Genomic DNA, 27,824 nt, shown 5'->3' with positions numbered 1-27,824 from the left:
GAATTTCAATATTACGGTATGCTGGAAGACGCATACACAGAATTCTAATAGCATTACTCTAATGTACAAACAGACACTTAACTAATATAATGCATAAAGTAGTTATAACTATACATACATCTCAGTAATTCTCCTGCCTGCCATATTACGAGTGCCAAAACGATCGGACAAGGTGGCCATGAAAATGGAGATCATGAAATGGCAGTGATGTAGTTCTTGACTTTATAGGTCTGCAATTAGAACAAGTAAAAACAGAAAATTTGGCTTTAGATTCAGGTAATAAGTATAACTGTATGTTACCCAAGGGCACTCTTGCAGCACTTGCATCAGGATTGATCCAAAAAGATAGCCAGGAAAGAACAACAATGAGAAGGGTGGGAGCATAGACACCCATCATGTAAAATCCAACTTGTCTTCTTAAGGTGAAGATAACTTCTACACAACTGTAATAACCTTTAGGGAAATAATGGCAGAAAAACTTCAGTAGAAATCATAAGATTTATTTGTTCAACTATTCATCTTTATAGCTATCAAAGGACAAGAATACTTTTCACAGATTTTAGAAAAGTTTTTAAATAATAAATGAAGTCTTGTCTTTTACAAATGTGTTGAAAATGCAGACATAAAAAGATCACTGGGCCAGAACTGAACTATTCTATCTGACCTTTCAGAACTGTGCTACTATATAACACTGTGAACCAGCCACCACATGCTGCTACAGATCAATGTCCAGATTTGCAGGTTTTCATGTAGGGAAGCCTGTAGTGGTGTCTCCGTCTTGTCATTAACAGTGGGTGTCCCTTTGGCATCTGAGCAGAAGTTGAATAAAGATAGAAAACTAAAAAAGGAAAAGATGAGTGAAACTGAGGGCTCATTCTTCATATAGGATCCTATTCTATGAAGGTCTGGCCATGAACACAGCATGAGAGAGATTGTTTACTGATACAGCCTTCCACACCCCCCATGCTACATTAGAAAGTGAATATTCTGCCAGTAACAAAGTAATTTGGTTGGTTGTCTGTAGTCCACTTAGACAAGCAGAAATAAAGGTCAACAAAGAAGTTATAGGCAATATTAAATTAGCTGAATCAAAAGTAACATATATAACTTCTTTGCTGACCTTTATTTCTGCATGTCTAAGTGAACTAACAGACTTCATTTGTTATTTCTGCTATAACAAATGAACTACAATAGAAAGAACAATTTTATTTCACAGGAGGAAGACAGAGAATGTCATTCATGAAAACTTTAGTGTTAATAATCTATTAATACTATCTATAAATAAGGTGTCCAACTGCCCAGTTTTGGACTGGACAGCCCAGTTTTCCAGCCTGGTATACAGTTTCTGGTTACAAACCCGGTCAGGCAAGGCCAGGGGGCCAATCAGTGGTGACAGTCTGACAGAACTCCAATCACCTGCCTGTTTTTGGGGCTCAATTTGACTCTCTTCCTCCTCTGCCTCTCCCATAGCTGTGCTGTACTTGTTGCTGCTTCGCGCTTTCCTCCTGGGAGTAGCAGAGGAAGAGGAGAGTCGACCTGAGCCCCAAAGACAGGCAAGCAGAATCTGCCTAGGAAAAAATCAAGTATCTGGTCCTGCTCCATGTAAAAGTTGGCAACCCTATCTGTAAAGTACTACTAGACAAACACAACTCTGTACATACATAATCTACAATGTATTATGAACAGTTATACATTGAAGACCAAAAAATAATATAGAATTGTGGAGATGTTAACTTATTTGCGTCTCTGTATACTGGATTTGAATAATAAAGCAAGCAGCAAAATTAAGATTCCCAATGCTTTGTGACCAGAGATAAGAGACATAGTGCCCAGCAACTCTTCTTATCAATTTGCTCTCAAACTAATGCTGTCTTCTCATTTCTGGGAAAAGGTCAATTTAGATAACAAGGGCAATTCTTTTCTCTTCAGTAAATTATTTTCTCTGATTTACTTTTGGTCTTGGTGTCGCATAGTTATACAACATGTTACCTACCAGTGCCTTTGTAATACTTGGTACAGTTACCATATTCAATATCCTCTGTCTTAATGTCAAACTGAGGTAAAGCAATTTTCTCCATTTGAACAGGATCACCAGATTGCCAGATAAACCGTAAATCATCTGTCGTATAGCCAACTTTAGAAACAAAGTCAGAAGGTTAGCATGGATCAGAAAATGGATAAAAAAATGCATCTTCCAATTTATCTATGCAACACATTTTTACTTCATACCTTAAAAAAGAAAAGCTAATATAGTTTGCCTTTTACTTGTTAAATCCTATTCTGTTCAACACAGGAGCCACAATTATTGAATCATGTAAAATGTAAAAATTCAAAATAGTGACTATAAGGTATAAAATCAAAGCAGAAAATTATTATGTCAATTTTTTTTTAAACTGACAATGTTTGCATTTCAGATGCTCTTCGGGGACCCTAAAGGAAAATTAGTTCTTACATGTTAATTTTCGTTCCTGTAGTACCACAGATCAGTCCAGACCGTGGGTTGAGCCTCCTGTCCAGCAGATGGAGACAGACCAAAACTAAAAGGGTATCCTATATCAGGCCAGAACCTACCCTGCAGCCCTTCAGTATAACCATTGTGAAAGCAGATAAGAATAAAGATAACCAGTAAAAAAGGATCAAGCAAGTAACAAGAGAACTCACAAAAACTGAACAATTGCAAATATTCAATAGACTCTGTATAGAATCGCTTTTGCATATCCATTGTCATCAAAACAGATGCTTCCGGTGCCTTTAAGGATTATCATAAATGGAAAACATCCAGTAATCTGCGAAAAGAGCTTCGAGTTGACGGCAGAAAAATACAGGGAAGGGCATCTGGACTGATCCGTGGTACTACAGGAACGAAAGTTAACAGGTAAGAACTAATTTTCCTTTCCCTGTATGTACCCGGATCAGTCCATACCGTGGGATGTACCAAAGCTTCCCTACAGAGGGTGGGACCGAGACAGTCCCGCTTGAAGCACCTGCCGACCGAAGGAACCAAACACTGGCACCTGCACATCAAGGCGGTAATGTCAAGCAAAGATATGCAGGGATTTCCATGTAGCGGCCCTGCATATTTCCTGCGGAGAGACCAATTGACTCTCCGCCCAAGAAGTAGCCTGAGAACGAAAGGAATGAGCCTTTAGGCCCTCTGGAACCGCCCGGCCTTGGCAGTTATAGGCCGACGAAATCGCCTCCTTCTACCACCGAGCGATCGTAGTCTTAGAAGCTTGGTTGCCCCTATTTGGACCACTCCACAGGACAAAAAGATGATCGGAGACCTGAAACTCATTGGTGACCTGGAGGTAACGAAGTAAAACGCGTTTTACATCAAGGCGACGAAGATCACCCCCAACTGTACTTGCAATATCCTTAGGAGAGAACGCGGGCAGCTCTACTGACTGATTAACATGAAAGGAAGAAACGACCTTCGGCAAGAAGGAAGGTACAGTCTTGAGAGAAACTCCGGAATCAGAAAACCGCAAGAAGGGCTCTCGGCAGGACAACGCTTGAATCTCAAACACCCGTCTGGCAAAACAGATAGAAACCAGGAAGACTGTCTTGAGCGTCAGGTCCTTAAGGGTAGCCTGACGAAGAGGTTCAAAGGGAGCCTCACAGAGAGCCCGAAGAACTAAATTAAGGCTCCATGAAGGACAAGTAGACCAGACGGGTGGCTTTAAATGCTTGGCGCCCCTGAGGAAGCGGACAACATCTGGGTGCGACGCTACTGCATGACCATCAACCGAACCTAGGAGAGAGCCGAGAGTGGATACTTGAACGTGCAAAAAGCTGAAGGAGAGACCCTTGGAGAGGCCTTTCTGGAGGAAGGAGAGAATCACTGGAACCGGAACCAAACGAGCCTAGACACCAGATTTGGCACATGCAGTTTCAAAAACCTTCCAGACGCGGACATAAGCCAAAGAGGTAGATGGCTTATGGGCACATAGAAGGGTGGATATAACTTCTTCTTTATATTCCTTCTTTCTCAGTCTTCGCCGTTCAAAAGCCAGGCCAATAGACAGAAGCGATCCGCCTGTTTGAAAAATACAGGACCCTGCCGGAGTAGGCGAGGGAGATGGCTGAGACGAAGAGGACCGTCTGTTGCCAGGTTCACCAGATCAGCGAACCACAGTTTTCGAGGCCACTCGAGTGCCACGAGGATGACCGGTCCTCTGTGAAGTTCTATTCTTCGGAGAACTTTTCCCACGAAAGGCCAAGGAGGAAACACATACAGAAGAATGTCGTGGGGCCAGGGAAGGATGAGCGCATCCACTCCTTCTGAACAGTGCTCCCTCCAGCGGCTGAAGAACCTGGAGCTTTGGCATTGCTCAAGATTGCCATCAAGTCCAGGTGAGGGCGACCCCACCTGATGACGATCAAATCCATCGCTCCGTCTGACAACTCCCACTCGCCGGGATCGAGACGCTGACGACTCAAGAAATCGGCTTGCACATTCTCCTTGCCGGCTATATGGGAGGCTGCTAGGCGCTCCAGGTGACGCTCCACCCAGACAAAGAGCTTTCTGGCTTCTAGGGCCACCAGGCGACTCCGGGTGCCCCCCTCTCGATTGATATAAGCCACCGTGGTTGAATTGTCTGAGAGCACCCACACCGCTTTGCTGCGAAGCAGCAGAAGAAAAACCTTGAGGGCCAGATGGACGGCCCAGGCCTCCAGGCGATTGATGTGCCAGTGGGATTGAGCTGGGAACCAGTATCCCTGCATGGCCTGTGTGGCAGATTGCTCCCCACCCGGTGAGACTGGCATCCGTCGTGACTACAATCCACTGCGGAGTCTGTAGGGACATCCCCCTCAGAAGGTGCGGTAGCGATAGCCACCACTGTATATCGGCGATGGTAGAGTCGGATAGCGGTAAAATCGTCTGAAACTGTTCCGACACCGGCTTCCAGCGGGACAGCAAAGCTTTCCGTAATGGTCGCATATGCGCAAAAGCCCAGGGGACCAGGTTGATGGTGGAAGCCATGGTCCCCAGGACCTGCAGATAGTCCCATGCCGTGGGAGAGAGAGAAGGCTGTGCACTTGGTTCATAAGCTTGAGTGCCCGAGCATCTGGTAGGAATACCTTGCCAACCTGGGTATCGAAGCGCGCCCCCAGAAATTCCAGAACCTGGGAGGGCTGTAGCTGGCTTTTGGGAAAATTGACTATCCACCCAAGAGAGTCTGAGGAGGGCAAGAACCCGGTCTACTGCCAGCCTGCAGAGAGTCTCCGACTTGGCCCACACAAGCCAGTCTTCCAGGTAAGGACTCTTTCTCATCGGAGAGCGGCGGCCACCACCACCACCACCATAACCTTGGTGAAAGTGCGTGGTGCGGTGGCGAGGCCGAAGGGCAGAGCCCGGAACTGAAAATGCTGGCCCAGAATGTGGAATCAGAGATACCTCTGATGCTCGGGGCAAATCAGGATGTGTAAATAAGCCTCCATCAAGTCGAGAGAGGCCAGGAATTCGCCGGAGTGAACGGCCGCTATAACCGCCCTCAGGGTCTCCATCCAGAAATGCGGTACCCTGAGGGCCCTGTTGACTCTCTTGAGGTCCAAAATCGGATGGAAGGGTCCTTCTTTGGCACGACGAAGTAGATAGAATACTGGCTGGCGCCTTGCTCCTCCACCGGGACTGGGACTATGGCTCCCAGCTCCTGGAGCCTGGCAAGAGTCTGGCATACAGCAGCCCGCTTTCGGTGTCCGCAAGGAGAGACTATGTACAGATCCGGCAGGTCTCAAGCAAACTCCAAAGCGCAACCTTTCTCTATTATTTCGAGGATCCACTGGTCCGATGTAATTTTGGCTCATTCCTCTAAGAACAGGAAGAGACGACCACCTAAGTTTGGAACGGAGGAATGGGCTGGCTGGATCTCATTGGGAGGCGGGCTTTGCGGCGGAATGCTGTGGGTTACCATCTCGGAAGGCACGGCGGCCCCAAAAGGAATGAGACCAGGACTGGGATCTGGAGGAATTTCCACGAGAAAAAGCACCTCGTGCCCTTGTATTATACCGCTGTTGGCCCCTGAAGCGGGAATGAGTAGGGAAGGAGCGTGCCTGTTTTGGGCGGTCTTCCGGCAGCTTATGGATCTTGTTCTCCCCCAAGGACTTAATAAGCTGTTCTAGGTCCTCGCCAAAAAGCAACTTACCTTTGAAAGGTAGAGTGCCCAACAGAGACTTGGAGGAAGAGTCCGCCGACCAATTGCGCAGCCAGAGGAGACAGCTGGCCAACACCGCAGAAACCATCACTTTGGCCTGCCCTTGGAGTAAATCGTAAAGGGCATCCGCTCTATAAGCAATAGCGCCTTCCAACCGTTCAGCCTGCTTTGCCTCTGCAGGCGGGAGGTCCTGGATGCTGAGCAATTGTTGAACCCACCTAAGGCTTGCCCGCTGCATGAGACTGCTGCAAATCGTCGCCAGAACTTCGAAGATATGCTTGAGATAGAATTTGAGCTTGCGGTCCTGCATGTCCTTCAATGCCCTGGCTCCCACCACCGGGATGGTGGTGTGCTTGGTGACCACAGACACAGAAGCATCCACCTTAGGGATTTTAAGCATTTCCAGGCAATCCTCTGGGAGGGGATAGAGCTTATCCATAGCTCTCCCCACCCGGAGCCCCATCTCGGGAGTCTCCCATTCTCGGAGGAGCAGCAGGTTATGCATAGGGTGGAAGGCAAAGGTATGTGGAGGATCCCTGAGTCCCGCCAGGACCGGGTCCACGCGAGCCGGCATCACGGCCATAACCGTATCTTCCGGTGGGATCTCAATCCCCAGCACCTGAAGTATGAAGGGAATGAGCGGTTCCAGCTCTTCCCTCTGAAATAAGCGGAGCACGCGCGGGTCATCCCCCTCCGGGGGGGGGGGGGGGGGCAGGCCCCGCCAAATCCAGATCCTGTGTTACCGGTGGGGCTGGTGGATCCGGGGGCGGGGGGATCCCCGGTACCACTCGAACCCGGACGGACCCATGCTCAGCCAGCGCCGCGGGAGCAAGCGTAGGGAGCATGTGGGGAATCTTAGCGGGGGGAGGACCTGGGAGAGGTGCCTCCTCCTCCTGAAGACTGACCAAGTAAGATTTGTGCATTAAAAGCACAAATTCCGAAGAAATACACGGCCTGGACTTCCCGGGGGGGGGGGGGGGGTGTTAGGGTCCTCATCCTGGGCCTGCACTGGGCTTAAATCAGGGGGAGAAAAGGAAAAATCCAGCTCCCTTGAGTCTTGTAGATCTGAATCAGGAGCTGCTGAAATCCCCGAAATGGCCGCCGTTCCTGCAGTTTGCGAACCCGGGAACGGCCTGGCCACGCGATTAGAAGACTTCCCCCGAGAGGTAGATTTTGTCGCTGCCAGGGAGGGGCCCTCCCCACCCTGCAGGCACCCCGAGCAAAGGCCTTCGCGCAAGAGCCGCAAGGCAGGCTCTCTGCAGGCCAGGCACTGATTGGAACGCGGCATAACTGATAGAAAAAAAAGCCGCGAAGAAAACCAAAATAGCAGAGCTGTCCGGTGCTGAGGAGCGAGTGCAGGAGAACGAACCCTGCTCTCTCCTGGCCTAAAAAATCAAAACATTGTCAAAACCAACAGTCAGCACTGAAGCTGAAAGTGCCCCAAAAATCAGAACAAAACTCTTCTTCTTTTTTTTTTTTTTTCAAGTGCAGGGGAATGAACTTCCCTGCTGGCCCAGCCGGGGAATGAAGCATCCCGGAAGAGAAAGGGGTAGAGGACAGCTAAATAGGGGAAGTGACTGGACCACCAGTATACCCCAAGGTACACCGGGAAAGGAGCCTAGGCTGCTGAACAAAACAAGGGGTGAAATGCTAGGCCCCCAAGAGCGAGGAGACAGATGCTGTCTCCTGAGGAAAACAGAGTCTTTTCTGCTTTGAAGATTTTTTTTTTAATTATAGCACTTAACAATTATTTTAAATACTTGCTTGATCTGACAAGAATAAGGAAAAATAGCCCAACAGGGCAAAGGCTAAGATGAAAAGCCAGGGAACCGCAGGGTGAGCTGTCACATCTGCTGGAGACAGACAAATACTGAAGGGCTGCAGGGTAGGCTGTGTCCTGATATAGGATACCCTTTCAGTTTTGGTCTGTCTCCATCTGCTGGAAAGGAGGCTCAACCCATGGTCTGGACTGATCCGGGTACGTACAGAGAAATATCAATATCTGTAGTAATGAACATCTGCCTTGCTCACATACTCTAGAATAATTACTGTACTGCATGGTCAAACTAATATAACACATTTACGCTTAGTCTGACCATATAACATTACAAGTGTCAAATAAAATGTTTATATATATATAGTCACCTGCGAAAGGTTTATTTTATGCTATAGATCAATAAAGCACCAGCAGGTATTCTTTGAAAACAGCAGTTCACCAGTCATATGAATGGATCATACGACTGCCCATGGTGCCAAGTGGAGCAAGCTTTCCAGAGCTTTTGGGTAAAGATAAAGTTCTTACTGCTCATGCACAGGACTTCCCATACTGCTGTGCCTCCACAAGTGCTTTCAGTTCCCTTCTAGCTTAGCTTATAAAAGGGAAAAAACTCTTCCCAAGAGGAGGTGGGTAGGTTCAGGAGACATGTAAACTGCAGTCTTCAGAGAATACCTGTTACATGTAAGCAGCTTCACTTTATTTGAAGACACGCAGGCTTACTAATCACCTGACTGGGCTTCCCTAAGGACTGTCTAACAAACAAGGAAAAGAGTGAAAAACAATTGACAACAGGCAAAACACATTCTGTTGGTGAGATCCCCCCCCCTTCCAGATCACTGAGAATGGGGAAGGAAACCCCAAATCATAAAAACGGGGGCTACAGGAAGGAGAAAGTTGGGCTTTTCACCTCATTCAAAAGGCCATGGAGAACAAACTTCTAAACATACTATTATGATTGGAGGTTATGTCCAGACAATGTTATGTGAAATATGAACAGCCTCCTCCAAGCAGACTTTAGACTGGCATTCAATGCTGCAATGGCCCGAACAAGGTAGGCCTCGACATGCCCCTCTATGATAAAGCCTTTCCAGGTAAAATCGAAGGGGATGCATTTTGTCAGGTCTATATCGGTGTCAAAAGAAACAAAAAGCTGAATTAATTTTCTAAGGCAGTGGTTCCTAATCTTTTTTGTTTCATGGCACACCTGACCCTAGGGTCACTTTTGTGGTGGTACACCACCCACTTCCCCATTATCACCCTCCACCCCTTGGCATCATCATCATCTTCTCTCTTCCCTCTTCCCTCAGCATCATAATCATTCCCCTCTGGCATCATCTTCTCTCCTATTCCCCACGTCCTTGGCATCGTCATCATCACCTTCCCTCTCCCACTATCTCTTCCCTCTCCCTCATATTATCATCACCTTCCCCTCTGCCTCACTTACTGGCATCAAATCACCTTCTCACCCCTGGACTCATCATCACCACCTTGTACCCCTCTCCCTCACTCCCTGGCATCACCTTCCCTCTCCCTCATCACTAGGCATCATCACCACCTCCTTCCCTTTCCCTTCACTCCCATCTTCATCATCACCTTCCCTCTCCCCTGACAGTCTCCTTCCCTCTGCCTCCACCCTGCTCCCTCCCATCCCCTGGCATCATCTCCTTCCCTCTTACTCCACCCCTCTCCCTCACCCTCTGGCATCATCAATTTCCCTTTCTCTTCATCCCCTGACATCCTCGCTTTCTCTTCCCTCCACTCCCCATGCTAATCACCTTCTCTTCCCTTTCCTTTCTCTTCACCCTCTGGCATCACTTGCCCTCTCCCTCACTTCCTGGCATTATCACCTTCCTTGTCTCTCTATTCCTCCACCCCATTGACATCTTCATCAATCTTCCGTCTCCCTCACCCCCTGGCATCACCTTCTCGTCCCATTCCCTCCACCCGCGGCATCACCTTCCCTCAAACTCACTCCCTGGCATCATCACCTTCCCTCTCCTTCCACCATTCCTCCCCACCCCCTTGAATCATCTTCCCTCTCCCTCCCCCTTTCTCCCCCAACCCCTGACATCATCACCTTCCCTACTCTCTCCCCCACACCCTGTGGTACATTCATCTGTCCCTTTCCCCACACCACCCCCAGTCCTTGAAAAGAAAAAATCTGGGCGCAGGCTTATCGAGTGCTGCTACTTCCTCTTTTGCCAGCTTACCGCTGCAATCTGAACTGCATGGGGCCAGCAAGTCTTACAAGCCTACAAAGCCTCATGCAGTTTCTGTTGCAGGAGAGAACTAGCAGAGGGGAAAGCAGTAGTAGCTGCCAAAAAGTGCTGCTCTCCTACGATCCTGCTGGGAGAGAAAGGAGAATGCAGTCGCGGCACATCTGCTCTTCAGCCACGGCACACTGGTTGGGAAATGCTGTACTAAGGAAGTAGCTCTTTTGCATTCAAAAGTATGGACAGCTGCTTTACTCTTAATGGCATGTGGACTAGGGAAGAACAATGGTAGAATGACTAAGGTAGAAGTCCAGACACTACCCTGGGCAGGAACATCGGATGTATGTGAAGCATTGAGTGCCTCTTGAATTATCAAAAACAACACTAGATTTCTTTCATGAAATACAGCAATTCCGGAGGGACTCAATAAAGAGTTAGAGTGGTATACTTTAGTATAGATTACAACTGGCTCCATTTGGATGAATGAGACATTACTTTAATTAATGTATGAGAGACAACTATGACACTTAACAGTGACTGGTTAGACATGCAGCACTGAATGGCCATTTTAAAGATAAAAAGATCGAATGCATCTGTTTGATTTCAGAAATGCTATTTACAATACCCTCCTAATGCAGGAAGAGACTTTCTAAAACACAGACCATGTCGAGGGGGGAAGTTACATGTATTAAAATAAGTTATGGACCCTTTGGATTTTTTATTAGATTTTATTTGTAACAAAAAATTGAAAAAAAATGTGTTGTTCGGTGAGAAAGCATTAAAAACCAATAATTATAATATGGGCAAAATGAGCGAACATGCTGCCCATGGAGATATGAAGGTCCTATTTTACAGTGTTTGCATAATAGAGTCTTAAAGGAAGTTTTCATTTTTGTATGTACTAACCCTCTCACTTGTTTCCTGTTTTTAATGTACATGAATAAGCTATTAATTTTTGCCTCCTTGGCAAGTCTCTCCTCAGATTCTCTCTTGGCTTATGAAGGAATTTTTGCATGTCTAAGAGGATTAATTGCAATTATAATGGAATAGTAATTGAAATGCAGAAGATGAAAATGCCAAGCTAAATTATGCTTATAATACAAAAACCTTCAGCAGGCCAAAATACCTTAAGTAAAACTGATTCATTTTGGTTTCAAGATGTCATGTCAGAGTAACTTGAGATATTAAACATGAGACTGTTTTCATGTATGTTGCAAATTCACATCATGACAGTCGCCATTTTGTAGTAGAAGCATATAATAGTGAGACATAAGATGGAAGAGTAAACTGTTATCTTGGGAGGCTTTGTGAAAATGTATATGAAATTGCATTTTCAAATCTTCATGGGTTAGTTTTCCTCATTAAAAGGCATATTCCATTTGAATGGAGAGGTTCTGTGTAGAAATTAGTAAAAAGAGGTTTGGGTTTTGCTCCCCCATGTGGGAACTGCAGATGGTGTGACTTAGCTGTTTATCATCCCACAACATCATATCTCTTCCTGGATTTTAGTTTGGATTTTATTGAAGCAGGAGCTCTCTGCCTCTTGTCTGTTTAATTATGTAACTTAAGGATTGAAAGGAGTTAAAGGAATTCCCCTGAAGTCAGCTTGCATACTGGACTTCCTCTTTGATTGTTCTTTTACTCCCTTTTTGGAGAATTCTCCCTGAGAGCTGGTCCCACTTGTTGCATTGGATTGGGGTGTCCCTGTGTTGAATGCTGGAATTGGGATAAGGAACACCTGCATTATGCTATCTCTCCTTCAGAGGATAGGCCTGAAGGTGACATGAGGCAGAAAGCCTGAACTTTGAATTAACTATCTTTTTGCACTATCTCCTCTGTTTTGAGGCAAGGAATTTTTATTCCACCTTCCTGCTTGTAGTTTGCTTTTTCCCCTTTTGGGGTTTAAAGACTATTTTTGTTCCATGGGGGCTGATGGCCGTTGGTACCCAGGACTCAATAACCAAACCATTGGGAGAGTGGTGTCTTTTGTTCTGACAGAACCGGAGGTGTAAATAAATTCATCGAGAAGAAAGGATCCCTGCAAATGGCACAAAGGGAAGGAAACTAGAGGATACAAAGTAAATGTAACAGAGGCAAAAACTCATAATAAAAACTTTTTTAAATATATCCAAAACAAGAAACCTGTGAGGGAGTCGGTTGGACCATTAGATGACCAAGGGGTTAAAAAGGCTCTTAGGGAAGATAAGGCCATTGCAGAAAGACTAAATGAATTCTTTGCTTCTATGTTTATTATGAGGATGTTGGGGAGATACCAGTTCCGGAGATGGTTTTCAAGGGTGATGAGTCAGATGAACTGAACGAAATCACTGTGAACCTGGAAGATGTAGTAGGACAGACTGACAAACTAAAGAGTAGCAAATCAACTGGACTGGATGGTATGAATCCTAGGGTACTGAAGGAACTAAAAATGAAATTTCTGATCTATTAGTTAAAATTTGTACCCTATCATTAAAATCATCCATTGTACCTGAAGACTGGAGGGTGGCCAATGTAACCCCAATATTTAAAAAAGGCTCCAGGGGCGATCCGGGTAACTATAGACCAGTTACCTAGATACCATATTCTAAAGATCAAAATCATAGAGCATATAGAAAGACATGGTTTAATGGAACACAGTCAGCATGGATTTATCCAAGGGAAGTCTTGCCTAACAAATCTGCTTCATTTTTTGAAGGGGTTAATAAACATGTGGATAAAGGTGAACCGGTAGATGAAATGCATTTGGATTTTCAGAAGGCGTCTGACAAAGTCCCTTATGAGAGGCTTCTAAGAAAACTGAAAAGTCATGGGATAGGAGGTGATGTCCTTTCGTGGATTACAAACTGGTTAAAAGACAGGAAACAGAGAGTAGGATTAAATGGTCAATTTTCTCAGTGGAAAAGGGTAAACAGTGGAGTGCCTCAGGGATCTGTACTTGGACCGGTGCTTTTCAACATATATATAAATGATCTGGAAAGGAATATGACAAATGAGGTTAACAGGGAGGAGGAATAGCCTAGTGGCTAGAGCAGTGGACTATAAACCAGGAGACCAGGGTTCAAGTCCTGCTGTCACTCCTTTTGACCTTGGGCAAGTCACTTTACCCTCCATTGCCTCAGGTACAAAAACTTAGATTGTAAGCCCTCTGGGGATAGAGAAATACCTACAGTACCTGAATGTAAACCAGTGTGATATCTCGATTGAGATCAAATGTCGGTATATAAAAAAAATAATAAATAAATAAACAAATTTGCAGACAATACAAAATCACAAGTGGATTGTGATACATTACAGAAGGACCTTGCAAAACTGGAAGACTGGGCATCCAAATGGCAGATGAAATTTAATGTGGACAAGTGCAAGGTGTTGCATATAGGGAAAAATAACCCTTGCTGTAGTTACACAATGTTAGGGTCCATATTAGGAGCTACCATCCAGGCATCATAGTGGATAATACTTTAAAATTGTCAGCTCAGTGTGCTGCAGCAGTCAAAACAAGCAAACAGAATGTTAGGAATTATTAGGAAGGGAATGGTTAATAAAACACAAAATGTCATAATGCCTCTGTATCGCTCCATGGTGAGACTGCACCTTGAATACTGTGTACAATTCTGGTCACCAAATCTCAAAAAAGATATAGTTGCAATGGAGAAGGTACAGAGAAGGGCAACCAAAATGATAAAGGGGATGGAACAGCTCTGCAATGAGGAAAGGCTGAAGAGATTAGGGCTGTTCAGCTTGGAGAAGAGATGGCTGAGGGGGGGATATGATAGAGGTCTTTAAGATCATAAGAGATCTTGAACGAGTAGATGTGAATCGGTTATTTACACTTTCAGATAATAGAAGGACTAAGGGGCATTCCATGAAGTTACCAAGTAGCACATTTAAGACTAATCGGAGAAAATTCTTTTTCACTCAGTGCACAATTAAGCTCTGGAATTTGTTGCCAGAGGATGTGGTTAGTGCAGTTAGTATAGCTGGGTTCAAAATAGGTTTGGATAATTTCTTGGAGGAGAAGTCCATTAACTGCTATTAATCAAGTTTACTTAGGGAATAGCCACTGCTATTAATTGCATCAGTAGCATGGGATCTTTTGGTGTTTGGGTAATTGCCAGGTTCTTGTGGCTTGGTTTGGCCTCTGTTGAAAACAGGATGCTGGGCTTGATGGACCCTTGGTCTGATCCAGCATGGCAATTTCTTATGTTCTTATCTCTGTAGCTACTATCTTAAGTAGAACACCGGGGAGAATAAAATGGGCACCAGGCACTGCCTAAGGACTTAAAGGATTCCAGAAGAGCAAGGAAATGTATTAAAACCAGTGACTAAGTTCTGATAAAATATTGGGACTGTAATCTAACCACCTTTAGTGGGAAGAGCTGGGAATTAAATCTAAGGAGAAAGGAGGATTGAAGTAATTTCAATCTGATAAAACTGAAAATTTTGAGAGTTTGGGAAGAAGGAATTCAAAATGATTGCAGAGAAAAGTAGAGGCTTTGCTAAAGAAGTGGAATCACAAGTTTATTAATCTTTCTACTGTATTATTTATTGACTTTAATTGAAATCTGAATTGAAGCTGTAAAGAAGTTAGAAACCATCCTTTTCATGTGCGTTTTTTGGATGTATAGACTGTGATAGTAAGCAGTCTTGTTTACAAGGGACAGAACAGGCTTATTGCAAAAAATAAAAATAAAAAAAAATACAGGTATAAGAACTATTGTTTGTCCCCAAGTGGAGCCTTGGAACTCAGATAATTACTGCAATCCAAGCAGCAAATGAGAAGTGAGAAAGTTTAGAGAAGTTTTGTATATAAGGGGTCCATCTCTTTTCTTTTCTACGTGCCCCTCGATGCCAGCTAAAGAATCTGTCCTGCCTAGGGGTTATAAATGCATACTTTTGAGAAAAATTCTGACTGCAGAAAAAACATGTGCAAGTTATTGCATATACTTTGTACCTGCATCAAGTTTCAAAGCAAAAGTAGATGTGCATTTCTGCATTGAGAATTTATGGAAAGCCCCTGGATTAAACACTATGTTGGGTCTTTGTCCCAATGCAGTCAGTTTGAAATTTTCTCCCACTATCCTGAGATTCACCTCTTTATGCATCACATAGTTTAATGCACTTCCAATATGTGTTTTAGAAACTATATTTTAGCCAAAGGACTGCTGCAATAGATTTCTCCTTATTATGCATAAGGTCCTGTTATGGTTGGGTTACTTTGGTCTACCTTTCCATGTATACCCAATCTTCAACAAATTGACAAGATTGATCTATTTGAATATTTCTTCTATGGGTCTTGAAATAATGGTGAATAACCAAATCAATAATTTAGTTATTTGATTTGGTCTTTATTTGATTATTTGGTTATTTGATTTGGTTAAAGATTTGGTCTTTATGGGCCAGACCCTGTTGAATTATCAAGTTTCTTGTCCAGTAGTCATAAGACTAATCTGGTCTGACCACTATTGTATAAACTTTGCTCTCATTCTGCAATAAAGTGAGAAGGGATTATATGTTGATCCCGATAAGCTGTGCTCCTTCTGGTCAGCTGTTGCAATTAATGGGGCAGATTTTCAAAGGGTTACGTCCGTAACCCCTGAAAAGTTGCCCCTGTGCGCGCCGAGCCTATCTTGCATAGGCTCGGCGGTGTGCGCAAGCCCCGGGTCGCGTGTAGCCCCGGGGCTTCGAAAAAGGGGCGAGTCCGGGGGTCAGGGGGCGGTCCGGAGCGGGTCTGGGATGTGCCAGCAGTCCTGAGTCCTCCGGCACAGCGGCCTGTGCCGGGGGATGGTGCACCGGCAGGCAGGCATAACTTCTGAAATAAAGGTAGTAGGGGGGGGGGATCTAGTTAGGGCTGGGGGTGGGTTAGATAGGGGAAGGGAGGGGAAGGTGGGGGGGGGAGCAGTAGAAAAGTTCCCTCCGAGGCCGCTCCGATTTCAAAGCGGCCTCGGAGGGAACGGAGGTAGCCTGCGTGGCTCGGCAAGCGCAAGTTGCACAATTGTGCACCCCCTTGCACGCACCGACCTTGGATTTTATAAGATGCGCGCAGGAGTGCGCCCATGTTATAAAACCGGGCGTAGATTTGTTTGCGCCTGGTTGTGCGAACAAATCTGCGCCCGCGCGCAGGTTTTAAAATCTGCCCCAATATGTTTAATGGTACTTTAGATCACCTAGTTGATATCTGGTTGTATTCTTTAACTATGACTATTGATAAGATGACAAAGATTTGAAGTTGCTGCCTGTAGGATGCCTCATGGTTTCCCTGTAAGTTGCAGGTAATTGTGCAGACTGGAACAACACTGGTGCTAATCTCAGTCACCTGTTGATCATAATATCTAATACCAGTAGTTAGAGAAATATAGAACAGCAATGGATAGTGCTAAGAACCAATACTTTTCGATTAGAATTCAAGCTGCAATAAGTTGTCCTCATGAGTTATTTTCTATTGTACAATCTCGCACATAATTCCTCCACTGCAACTGGTATTTTTCTTATCTCGGCCTCATATGTCAACAATACAATTGAAAAAGTGTGATAATTTCTCCTCAGATTCTGGAAATACTTCCTGCCCCCCTCATGGGGGCACTGTGTCCTCTTTTTCTTATCTTCCGGTAGCCGAGGCACTGGAGATTCACCCCACTTACTGGCTAGCTTTTCCAATTTGCTTCCAAATAGAAGGGATCCCTTAAGGGCATCTTTGTGATGTTTGCCTTAGAGGTCGCGTCCACTAACCAATTTCACAGCCATAGCTGTCTTCTGGCTTCCACCACTGAAGCTACTCCTCTGGCCGAGATATGCACTAGATCAGAGCTTGCATCCGCTAGAAAGACAGTGGCGGGTTCCATCGCCTCTCTGGGATGCACCCAGAGAGGCTCATGGGTGCATCCCTCTCTGGGATGCACCCCTGAGCTATCTGCCTCTCTCTTCTCTCTCTCTCTCACTCGAGAGAGAGAGAGAAGCAGACATGAACAAGCCACCAGGGCACAACAGGAAGCGATCTGCAGTGTCATTGCTGTCACATCAAAGGCTTGATTAAGGATGGACTCCAACCGTCTATCATGTGCATCCTTCAAGGCCACTCCTCCTTCTACTGGGATAGTTGTTCGCTTCAAGATGGAGTAGACCACGGCGTCCACTTTCGGGAAAAGCAGGTGTTCTTTGGCCACCAGGTCCAGAGAGTACATGGGCTCCAAGACTCAACCGCCTTTAAAACTGGCTTCCGGGGCGTCCCATTCCAGGTCAATCAACTCCTAGATGGCTTCCAGTATTGGGAAATAGGAAGAGGCTTTCCGTACAGACACCAGGATGGGATTCTTCTTTGGTTCCTTGTGTCAGAATCTCCCAGAATCTTCAGGGTCTGGGAGACCAGGGCCGGCAATTCATCTCTGTGGAAAAACCATAGCATGGTCCGGTATGGCTCCAGGCCTGGGGGAATTTCCCCATCCTCCAATGAGTCTGCATCCCCATCGTCGTCCGTGGTGTCTGGGTCCCTGTCAGGGATACCTTTGGTGAGGCGAGGCATGTCCCGAGGCATGCTGATAGGGCTGGGAGGATGAGGTCTTCCCAGCTGGGGCTCAGACCGGGCAGGGGCAGTAGCTGACTACAAAGACTTACCGAAGCCCTTCCACATCTCTGAATTGGAGGAGTTCTTCTTTACTTACCTGGGCTCAGCGCTTACCGGCTAAGTACAGAGATGGTCTCCGGCTGTGGGGGGATAGGGCATAGGCCATCACTGCTGCGCTCGACTTCCTGCACCTGCTGCCTTTCAGCTGCTTCAGCAGCAATGTCCACACCATGAACCGGCTACCGGTCCAAAGCACACCTCTGAGGGATCTCGGAAATCACCTCAGGAATTCTCAACTGGAGGAGGAATCATTAGGTATCACCGCAGGAGAGTGGGGTTTGATATTTCTCCAATTTAAAGGTAAAATTTCCTCTTCTAAAGAGAATTGTGTTCCGACAGGGAAGGCACAATCTACATCTGCTAGGAGAGGGAGAGATACTGAATGGCTGAGGTCACTGCATGAGTATATCTAGGGTGATGTCAGCTTTGAAACCTGACTGTCTCCATCTGCTAGCAGGGGAGCACATAACCCATCTGTCCTGAGTCCATCTGCCTACATGCTAGGAAATTTTCTCACTAAATGTGTCCAGTTCTCTGCTGAACCTTTGTCCAACTGTAGTACTGAAGGCTTTGCATGAGGACATCAGCAAGTCTATTGATGAGATTATTAACATTCCTTTTCTTTTGTTTGTTTACCTGTTCAACAAACAGGCTCTAATTAGACCTGTCTGGAAGAAGGATTCTTTCAACCCTTTGCAGTTGGCTAACTATAGATCTTAATTGCCACTGGCCTTTTTGATAAAAACCATTGAAGCTGCTCTCTTAAAAATACTTACTGATTAACTTGATGACCTCATTCTACTTGACCAATACCAGTTTGGCTTCTGTAAATTTCACAGTATAGTGAAATTGAAAGGTGGTAATGATCAATGTGTGGAGAGAGACGAAGAAATGGCAGAAATATTAAACGAATACTTCAGCTCTGTGTTCACTAAAGAAGACCCTGGAGAAGGACCATCTCTACACAACAAGAAACTGGAGGGAAGTGGAATAGATGAAAATCCTTTTACAGTAGAAAATGTGTGGGAAGAGCTAAAGAACCTGAAAGTGGACAAAGCCATGGGGCCTGATGGGATTCATCCAAGGATATTGAGGGAGCTCAGAGATGTTCTGGCGGGTCCGCTGTGTGACCTGTTCAATAGATCCCTAGAAACGGGAGTGGTGCCAAGTGATTGGAGAAGAGCGGTGGTGGTCCCGCTTCACAAGAGTGGGAACAGGGAGGAGGCCGTCAACTACAGACCGGTTAGCCTCACTTCGGTGGTGGGAAAAGTAATGGAGTCACTGCTGAAAGAGAGAATAGTGAACTATCTACAGTCCGGAGAATTGATGGACCAGAGGCAACATGGATTCACCAGGGGAAGATCCTGTCAAACAAATCTTATTGACTTTTTTGACTGGGTAACCAAGGAATTGGATCAAGGAAGAGCACTCGATATCATATACTTGGATTTCAGCAAAGCTTTTGATATGGTTCCGCACAGGAGACTGGTGAATAAAACGAGAAGCTTAGGAGTGAGTGCCGAGGTGGTGACCTGGATTGCAAATTGGTTGACGGACAGAAGACAATGTGTGATGGTAAATGGAACCTTCTCTGAAGAGAGAGTGGTTTTAAGTGGTGTACCGCAAGGATCGGTGTTGGGACCGGTCCTGTTCAATATCTTTGTGAGCAACATTGCGGACGGGATAGAAGGTAAGGTTTGTCTTTTTGCGGATGACACTAAGATCTGCAACAGAGTGGACACGCCGGAAGGAGTGGAGAGAATGAGACGGGATCTAAGGAAACTGGAAGAGTGGTCGAAGATATGGCAGCTCAGATTCAATGCCAAGAAGTGCAAAGTCATGCATATGGGGAGTGGAAATCCGAATGAACTGTATTCGATGGGGGGGGGAAAGGCTGATGTGCACGGAGCAGGAGAGGGACCTTGGGGTGATAGTGTCTAATGATATGAAGTCTGCGAAACAATGCGACAAGGCGATAGCAAAAGCCAGAAGAATGCTGGGCTGCATAGAGAGAGGAATATCGAGTAAGAAAAGGGAAGTGATTATTCCCTTGTACAGGTCCTTGGTGAGGCCTCACCTGGAGTACTGTGTTCAGTTCTGGAGACCGTATCTACAAAAAGACAAAGACAAGATGGAAGCGGTACAGAGAAGGGCGACCAGGAAGGTGGAGGATCTTCATCGGATGACGTACGAGGAGAGATTGAAGAATCTAAATATGTACACCCTGGAGGAAAGGAGGAGCAGAGGTGATATGATACAGACTTTCAGATACTTGAAAGGTTTTAATGATCCAAAGGCAACGACAAACCTTTACCATAAGAAAAAAATCAGCAGAACCAGGGGTCACGATTTGAAGCTCCAGGGAGGAAGATTCAGAACCAATGTCAGGAAGTATTTCTTCACGGAGAGGGTGGTGGATGCCTGGAATGCCCTTCCGGAGGAAGTGGTGAAGACCAGAACTGTGAAGGACTTCAAAGGGGCGTGGGATAAACACTGTGGATCCATAAAGTCAAGAGGCCGCCAATGAAGTGTGGGTGACTCACCAGAATGATGGCTACTGCCTGGAGACAATACCTTTATTCAATAAACATACACATGTTACTGTGACTCCAACATCGCTCTAAGCTTCAACAGCAAGAGGAAATGTGGAAAAAAGGATTTGCACTCACAAAGACGGGAGTAGCTGGCTTGCGGTTACTACCCCAAACCAAATAAGCCTGATACTTCACTTTCAATGCATATCCAGCATAGTTCTCTGCTTCAACGGCAGGGGAGAAGAAAAACTGATACTTCACACATCCAGCAGAGCTCTCCGCTTCAACGGCAGGGGAGAAGGAAAAAAAAGGGTTCGCACTCACAAAGCGGGGAGTAGCTGGCTTGTTACGGCGGTTACTACCCCAAACCAAATGTGCCTGATACTTCACTTTCGATGCATATCCAGCATAGCTCTCTGCTTCAACGGCAGGGGAGAAGAAAAACAACCAATAAGGGCTGTATAACATAGTCTGGGAAAAAACAAATGAGCATGGGTGTAGCTTGCTTATTGCGGCGATTACTACCCCTACTACCCCTAACTAATCAAGCTAGATATTTCACTTGGATGCAGCTCCATCACTGCTCTCTACATTAATGGTGGGGGAGGAAGGGAAATAGAACCAAGAGCTAAGAGAAATAGATAAGTATGAGAGAAAAAATGTGTGAAGCTTGCTGGGCAGACTGGATGGGCCATTTGGTCTTCTTCTGCCGTCATTTCTATGTTTCTATGTTTCTATGTTTCTTTCATCTATGAAGGGGTGAATCTCCAGAGGCTGTGATCTGGTTATCAAGATTATCAAGATCATAACCTAGTCTTATAATTAGCACTGTTTATTCAACCTACATTAGGCACTGTATCTTTTACTTATGCCTACATTAGGCAATGTATCTTTTACTGGTTAACCCCATATATACCTATCCAAGTTATATCGACCTGTTCATTGTAAGACATTTACCTGTAAATGTGATTGTTCTGTTATAATGTAAACCGAGTTGATCAGTAACTCTGTTATTGGAAAGTCGGTATATAAAAATGCTAAATAAATAAATTGTATTAGTTTTGCTGGAAATATTGTCAGCATTTAATACTCTGAACTATCGTATTCTATTGCATCATCTGGCAGGAACTGGGATAACAAGAACAATCCTACAACGGTTTATCTCATATCTTGAGAATGAAGTACAGCATGTGAGGTATAGACAAGAGAAATCTTCATGGTTTAATATTTTAACAGATCTGCCCTTTCAGTGACGTTATTCAAATTTATGTTCTATCATTCTGTAAACTGCTAGCTGGATGTGGTGTTTTGTATCAAGTTTATGCAGATAACATTCAATTCTTCCAGTTGCTCCTAATAACAGCTCTTGGCCTGATAAACTTAAAATTAGTGTCTTCATTTTTAGGAGATTTTGATGTTCATGTGTCACTTATTTTATGTTTTTACTTTGTATTATGTACATTTGTATATGTTTATTGTAACCTCCTGAGAACATGGGATTGTGCAGGCTAGAAATATGCTAAGTAAACAAACACCTCATGTACGAGAATCGGTTATCACCATCAAGAAAACTGAAGTCATGTTCTTAAGTAGATTCCCTAAGTCGACTTCCTCAGGGATCTGTATTGGGACCCTTACTGTTCAATATATTTATAAATGATCTGGAAAGAAATACGACGAGTGAGATAATCAAATTTGCAGATGACACAAAATTGTTTAGAGTAGTTAAATCACAAGCAGATTGTGATAAATTGCAGGAAGACCTTGTAAGACTGGAAAATTGGGCATCCAAATGGCAGATGAAATTTAATGTGGATAAGTGCAAGGTGATGCATATAGGGAAAAATAACCCATGCTATAATTACACAATGTTGGGTTCCATATTAGGTGCTACAACCCAAGAAAGAGATCTAGGTGTCATGGTGGATAACACATTGAAATCGTCGGTAGTGTGCTGCGGCAGTCAAAAAAGCAAACAGAATGTTGGGAATTATTAGAAAAGGAATGGTGAATAAAACGGAAAATGTCATAATGCCTTTGTATCGCTCCATGGTGAGACCGCACCTTGAATACCGTGTACAATTCTGGTCGCCGCATCTCAAAAAAGATATAATTGCGATGGAGAAGGTACAGAGAAGGGCTACCAAAATGATAAGGGGAATGGAACAACTCCCCTATGAGGAAAGACTAAAGAGGTTAGGACTTTTCAGCTTGGAGAAGAGACGACTGAGGGGGGATATGAAAGAGGTGTTTAAAATCATGAGAGGTCTAGAACGGGTAGATGTGAATCGGTTATTTACTCTTTCGGATAGTAGAAAGACTAGGGGGCACTCCATGAAGTTAGCATGGGGCACATTTAAAACTAATCGGAGAAAGTTCTTTTTTACTCAATGCACAATTAAACTCTGGAATTTGTTGCCAGAGAATGTGGTTAGTGCAGTTAGTATAGCTGTGTTTAAAAAAGGATTGGATAAGTTCTTGGAGGAGAAGTCCATTACCTGCTATTAAGTTCACTTAGAGAATAGCCACTGCCATTAGCAATGGTTACATGGAATAGACTTAGTTTTTGGGTACTTGCCAGGTTCTTATGACCTGGATTGGCTATTGTTGGAAACAGGATGCTGGGCTTGATGGACCCCAGTATGGCATTTTCTTATGTTCTTAAGTCAGATGATCCTGAAGTAATCCACCATAATGGACTTACAATTCTAGTCAGCACTCAAACTAGGAACCGCTGAGTTGTATTTGATTCAGACCTATCTTTTCAGGCCCATGCTAGTAATGTTGTCAAATCCTTTAATAAACTGCATCTTTGGCTTAGACTCAAGCCATTTCTTAAACCATCAGACTTTTGTACGGTATTCTCATCACTTGTGTTTTCAGGTATCAACTACTGTAATTCTGTTTATCTTAGGCTTCCAGCAAGTCCAATCAGGGCCCTCAGATTGTCCAGAATGCTGCCACTCATGTCATTACAGGTGTTTCTCTTGGGGATCATATTATATCTGTCTTGCAATCTTTACACTGGCTACTAATTGCTAGGCATATAAAATTTAGGACTGCAACCATTGTTCATAGAGCTTTGAATAATGAAGCCCCTTTATGTATAGTCTCCACACTGAGGATTTATTGTCCATCTCATTTTCTTCACTCAGGTAGTCAGAGCCTCTTGGAAGTTCCCTCCCTCAAGTTAGAGCACTTCACTGAGGCATGAGAATAGTCATTCTTAGTAGCTGGACCAGTGCTCTGGAACTCGCTTCCAGCTTTTTGCATAATATAATGTGTCATAAGCAGTTTAAAAAACGTCTTAAAGCTTATTTCTTAAGCAAGCATTTGAATATTAAATTGATTTATGCTGGTTAGAGCCTTCAATTGTTGCATTGTTATAACTAGAATATTGAAGATCTGACCATTTTTGTTTAATGTTTGTATGTTATTGATTAAATTATGGATATTTTTATATAACCTACCACGAATGGAAGAGTGTGTGGGCTATAAATCTTTTAATCTTAATCTTAACCACCACTGTGATACTACAAAAGGTTGAGTCATGTTCGTTTTTCCAGCATTTGAAGCAGAGCTGATGGCCAGTGATGGACATCTTCTGTCTACACTTGAGACAAAATTTGAAGCCACTGTCCTTCTGTGCCACGGTCTAAAAGGGCAGTCGATGTGAAATCAAATGAAGAAATATTTACCCACAAAAAGATAACCCGAAGATGGTCTGCAACAAAGAACCTTGGCTGAACATAGCAGGGTCACTGACAGATCATTGAAAAAAAAATCTGAAAACTAATTGCCGCCAAAACATGATTAGGGAAAACACACAAAGAAAATTTTAAGGCATATTGCTAGTCAAGAAAGACTGAAAAGCAGGCAATTTCTGCCAATGGAAAAACAAACTGAAGTATTTTGTATGGCTACAGCGGCATGGGAACTATCTTACATATCCAGATGTATTTTCAAACACTTTGTGAAAAAGATTTGAAAAATGTACAAGCGGCGATGACATCACCCACATGTGTGATCACTGAATCACTTTCTCTTCAGAGAAAATCCACTAATTTCCTTGGTGGGGAGGGGGTCACATATCTAAATCTGAAAGCAGATAACTGGTCTTTTAAACATCACACAAACTTGGAAAAAATGGCATAAAGAGCAAGTTTGCTTACAGTAAACGGTGTTTTCTATAGATAGCAGGATGAATTAGCCATGCTGTCTGGGATGTCCTCCGGGCAGCCAGGTGGCAGAGCTTCTCTCAGAGTTTTTCAGCAAGTGTGCTTGCGTGTGAGTTCCTGTGCGGCCCCGATCTGCCTCAGTCCATTTCAAAGCAAGATGGAAGCAGAAGGAACTGTCCAGGGAGGCAGGTGGGTCAGCATGGCTAATTTATCCTGCTATCTACAGAAAACACCATTTACAGTAAGCAAACTTGCTCTTTTCATGTAGATAAGCAGGATGAATTAGCCATGCTGTTTGGGAGTCCCCAGCTAGCAACTTGAGTGATTCTCCTTGGTTAAACTTGTGTTATTTTGTGTGCTCAAGATGCGGAAGAATTCTGTGGACAGTCCTTGGTGATATAGGTGATTCAGGAGGTGCCCCCTTTTAGGATCTGTGTGCCCATGGAGGCATCCGCTACTGTGAATTTGTCCAAACAATCAGTAGTGAAGGTATGAAGCGAGGACCAGGTTGCAGCTTTGCAAATGTCCAATATGGGCACGTCACGCTGGTGGGCTTGGAAGCTGCCACAGCACGCACCTAGTGCGCTTTAGGAGAAGAAGTTAAGGATTCTGAACATCTTTGGTAGCAAAACTGAATGCAGTTTGTGATCCAGGATGATAAGAGTTCTTTTAGAAACTGGTAATCCTGGTGCATTTGGGTTAAACGAGAGGAAGAGTTGCGATGCTCTAGTATCTGAAGCAGTTCTCTCTTTATAATAAGCCAACGCTCGTTTGCAATCTAACGTGTGCAGTCTATGCTCTGCTTCATTGGTATGAGGCTTTGGGCAAACGATTGGAAGAGTTATAGACTGATTAAGGTGGAAAGATGAAACAACCTTGGGTAGGTAGTTAGGATTCGTGCGTAACGTGACTTTAATCGTGGTAGAACACTAGATACAGAGAGTAGTGGACTACTGCTTGAAGTTCGCTGACACGTCTTGCTGAAGTAAGCGCTACCAGAAAAAGTACTTTCCATGCCAGGTATCTGGGGTGGCAAGTATATAGAGGTTCAAAGGGTGGTAGCATAAGTTGTTCCAGTACAATGTTTAAGTCCCACGGTACGGGGCGTTTACGTATTGGTGGGCGCAGACGTAAGATCCCCTTCATAAATCTGGAAATGAGAGGGTGAGTAGATATTGGTGCATCATTGTGTAGAGAATGATACGCTGCTATAGCACTCAGGTGGACTCAAAGCGAGGTTGTAGCTAGTCCTCTTTGGTACAGTAGATGAAGATAAGCAAGTAATTTGTTTGGAGGGCAGGTGAATGGGTCCATGTGCCTGTTTGAGCACCAAGAGGCATAACTCAACCATTTTCTTCTGTAATTTAACCTGGTGGAAAGTTTTCTGGAGGAGATCGGGATATCTTCCAGGTGAGGTGAAAGGTTTAGGTTTTGAAATAATAGCCTTTCAATCTCCACGTTGTGAGGTCAGAAAGGAGTGAAGCTGATATAGAAGGGATACTCCTTCCTAGGTTAGGAGGCGAGGGCTGTTTCCCAACAGAACTGGAGTGTCCACTGATAGACAAATTAGGTATGCATACCATGGTTGTCTGGGCCATGCTGGAGCTATCAGAATGAAGTCCGCATTGTCCATGATGCATTTCTGTACCGTGCGATAAATCAACGGTATTGGGGGAAAAGCGTACAGTAGGCCTTCCGACAAGTCTATGAGAAACGCATCTTGCATTAGCCTTCAGGCGCTTGGATGTATCAAACAGAAGGTTTGAACCTTGCTGCTGCATTCCGTAGTGAAGAGGTCGATACGTGGCCAACCCCAGGTTTGGAAGAGCTTGAGTGCCACCTTCTGATGAAGCTCCCATTCATGGGGATGAAATATTCTGCTTAGCTTGTCCGCTCTGGTGTTGTTAATGCCAGGTAGGTAGGTGGCTTGTAGGACAATGGACTTGTTGGTTGCCCATTCTAAGATCCTTACTGCTTCCTTGCATAGGGTCCAGGAACCGGACCCTCCTTCTTTGTTTATTTAGAACATTGCCACTTGATTGTCCATGTGGATCATGACTGTTTTCCCTTGTAATGTGAGTTCGAAGGCTCGGAGAGCATTTCGGATTGCCCTCAGTTTTAGCAGATTTATTTGCTGTGTACTCTCCCAGGCGGACTAGAGGCCTTGAGTTTGAAGGTGGGCTAGGTAAATGCCCCATCCTTTTGTTGAAGCATCTGTGGTGAGTATGATATGATGAACTGGTGGTCGCAGTGGGGCTCTCACTGTGAGAGCTGATGGCATCAGCCACCAGCCCAAGTCTTGTTTCATGCTGGGCATGATAGAGATGGCAGCAGAGAGATGGTTGGAGAATTGATTCCACTGCGTCTTCAGGCCACACTGTAGATGCCGCATGTGGAGACGTGTGTGGGGAACTACATAGATAACTGCCGCCATATGCCCGGGAAGTGTTAAGATTTGTCGAGCAGGGGCCATGGCAGAGTGACAGGTTTTGAGTAAGATTCCTCAGGGCTATTGCTCATGATTCGGGAAGGAAAGCTTTGTCCTTTGAGGTGTCAAAATGGGTTCCAATGAATTGCAAAGCTTGCGTGGGTTGCAGATTCGATTTCTCGTAATTGATCATTAGTCCCAACCCATCTAAGCATTTGATGGTGGTAATGAGATTGATCTGTAGAAGAGACGGGCTGGGTGCTACTAGAAGCCAATCGTCCAGATAGGGAATTATTTGTATGCCCTGTTGTAGTAGGTGAGCCACCGCTACCGCTACACATTTTGTGAAAACTCTGGGAGCCGAGGAGAGGCCAAATGGAAATACCTTGTACTGAAAATGGCGTCCCATCACCGTAAAGCAAAGGTACCGCCAGGAGGCCTTGTGCATCAGTATGTGGGAGTAAGCGTCCTTGAAATCTATGGAACACAACCAGTCTTTGGGTTGAATGAAGGGTAGGATAATTTGAGGGACGTCATCTTGAATTTTTCCGTCATCAAGTGCTTGTTGAGCGCGCTGAGATCCAGAATAGGACGGAATCCTCCTGATTTCTTTGGAATGAGGAAGTATTGGGAATAAAGCAAATGTTGCTTACCTGTAACAGGTGTTCCCACAGGACAGCAGGATGTTAGTCCTCACATATGGGTGACATCACAGGATGGAGCCCAATCACAGAACACTTTTGTCAAAGTTTCCAGAACTTTGACTGGCCCCTACTGGGCATGCTCAGCATGGCACTAACCCTGGAGCCAGCAGGGGTCCCCATTCAGTCTTATTTAAAAGCTACAGGCAGTGCCGAAAAATAAAATAATAAAACGTTACAAACCCAACACCGCAGGGCGGCGGGTGGGTTTCGTGAGGAC

The 27,824-nt window shown here is 44.7% G+C and overlaps 1 protein-coding gene across 5 annotated transcripts in view; it reads right to left on the bottom strand.

Annotated features, from left to right (window-relative positions):
- The window catches only part of GLRB (glycine receptor beta), a 255,060-nt gene that overhangs the window by 47,537 nt on the left and 179,699 nt on the right, over positions 1-27,824 (bottom strand). For 4 of the 5 annotated variants that reach the window (XR_003858600.1, XR_003858595.1, XR_003858602.1 and 1 more), the window contains 2 exons: positions 1,994-2,134; positions 119-453 (listed from right to left, as the gene is read on the bottom strand). Coding sequence is in view for 1 of the 5 variants with exons in the window: in XM_029615712.1 (XP_029471572.1) it covers positions 301-453; positions 1,994-2,134 (294 nt within the window). In the remaining 4 variants the exon portion in view is untranslated. The remainder of the gene's footprint in view (positions 1-118; positions 454-1,993; positions 2,135-27,824) is intronic. The other variant, XM_029615712.1, reaches the window with a different exon arrangement.

Source organism: Rhinatrema bivittatum, chromosome 1 (genome assembly GCF_901001135.1).
Source record: "Rhinatrema bivittatum chromosome 1, aRhiBiv1.1, whole genome shotgun sequence".
Taxonomy (NCBI): Eukaryota; Metazoa; Chordata; class Amphibia; order Gymnophiona; family Rhinatrematidae; genus Rhinatrema; species Rhinatrema bivittatum.
The sequence above is the reverse complement of the archived record's forward strand: the minus strand, read 5'-3'. Positions and strand labels throughout refer to the sequence as shown.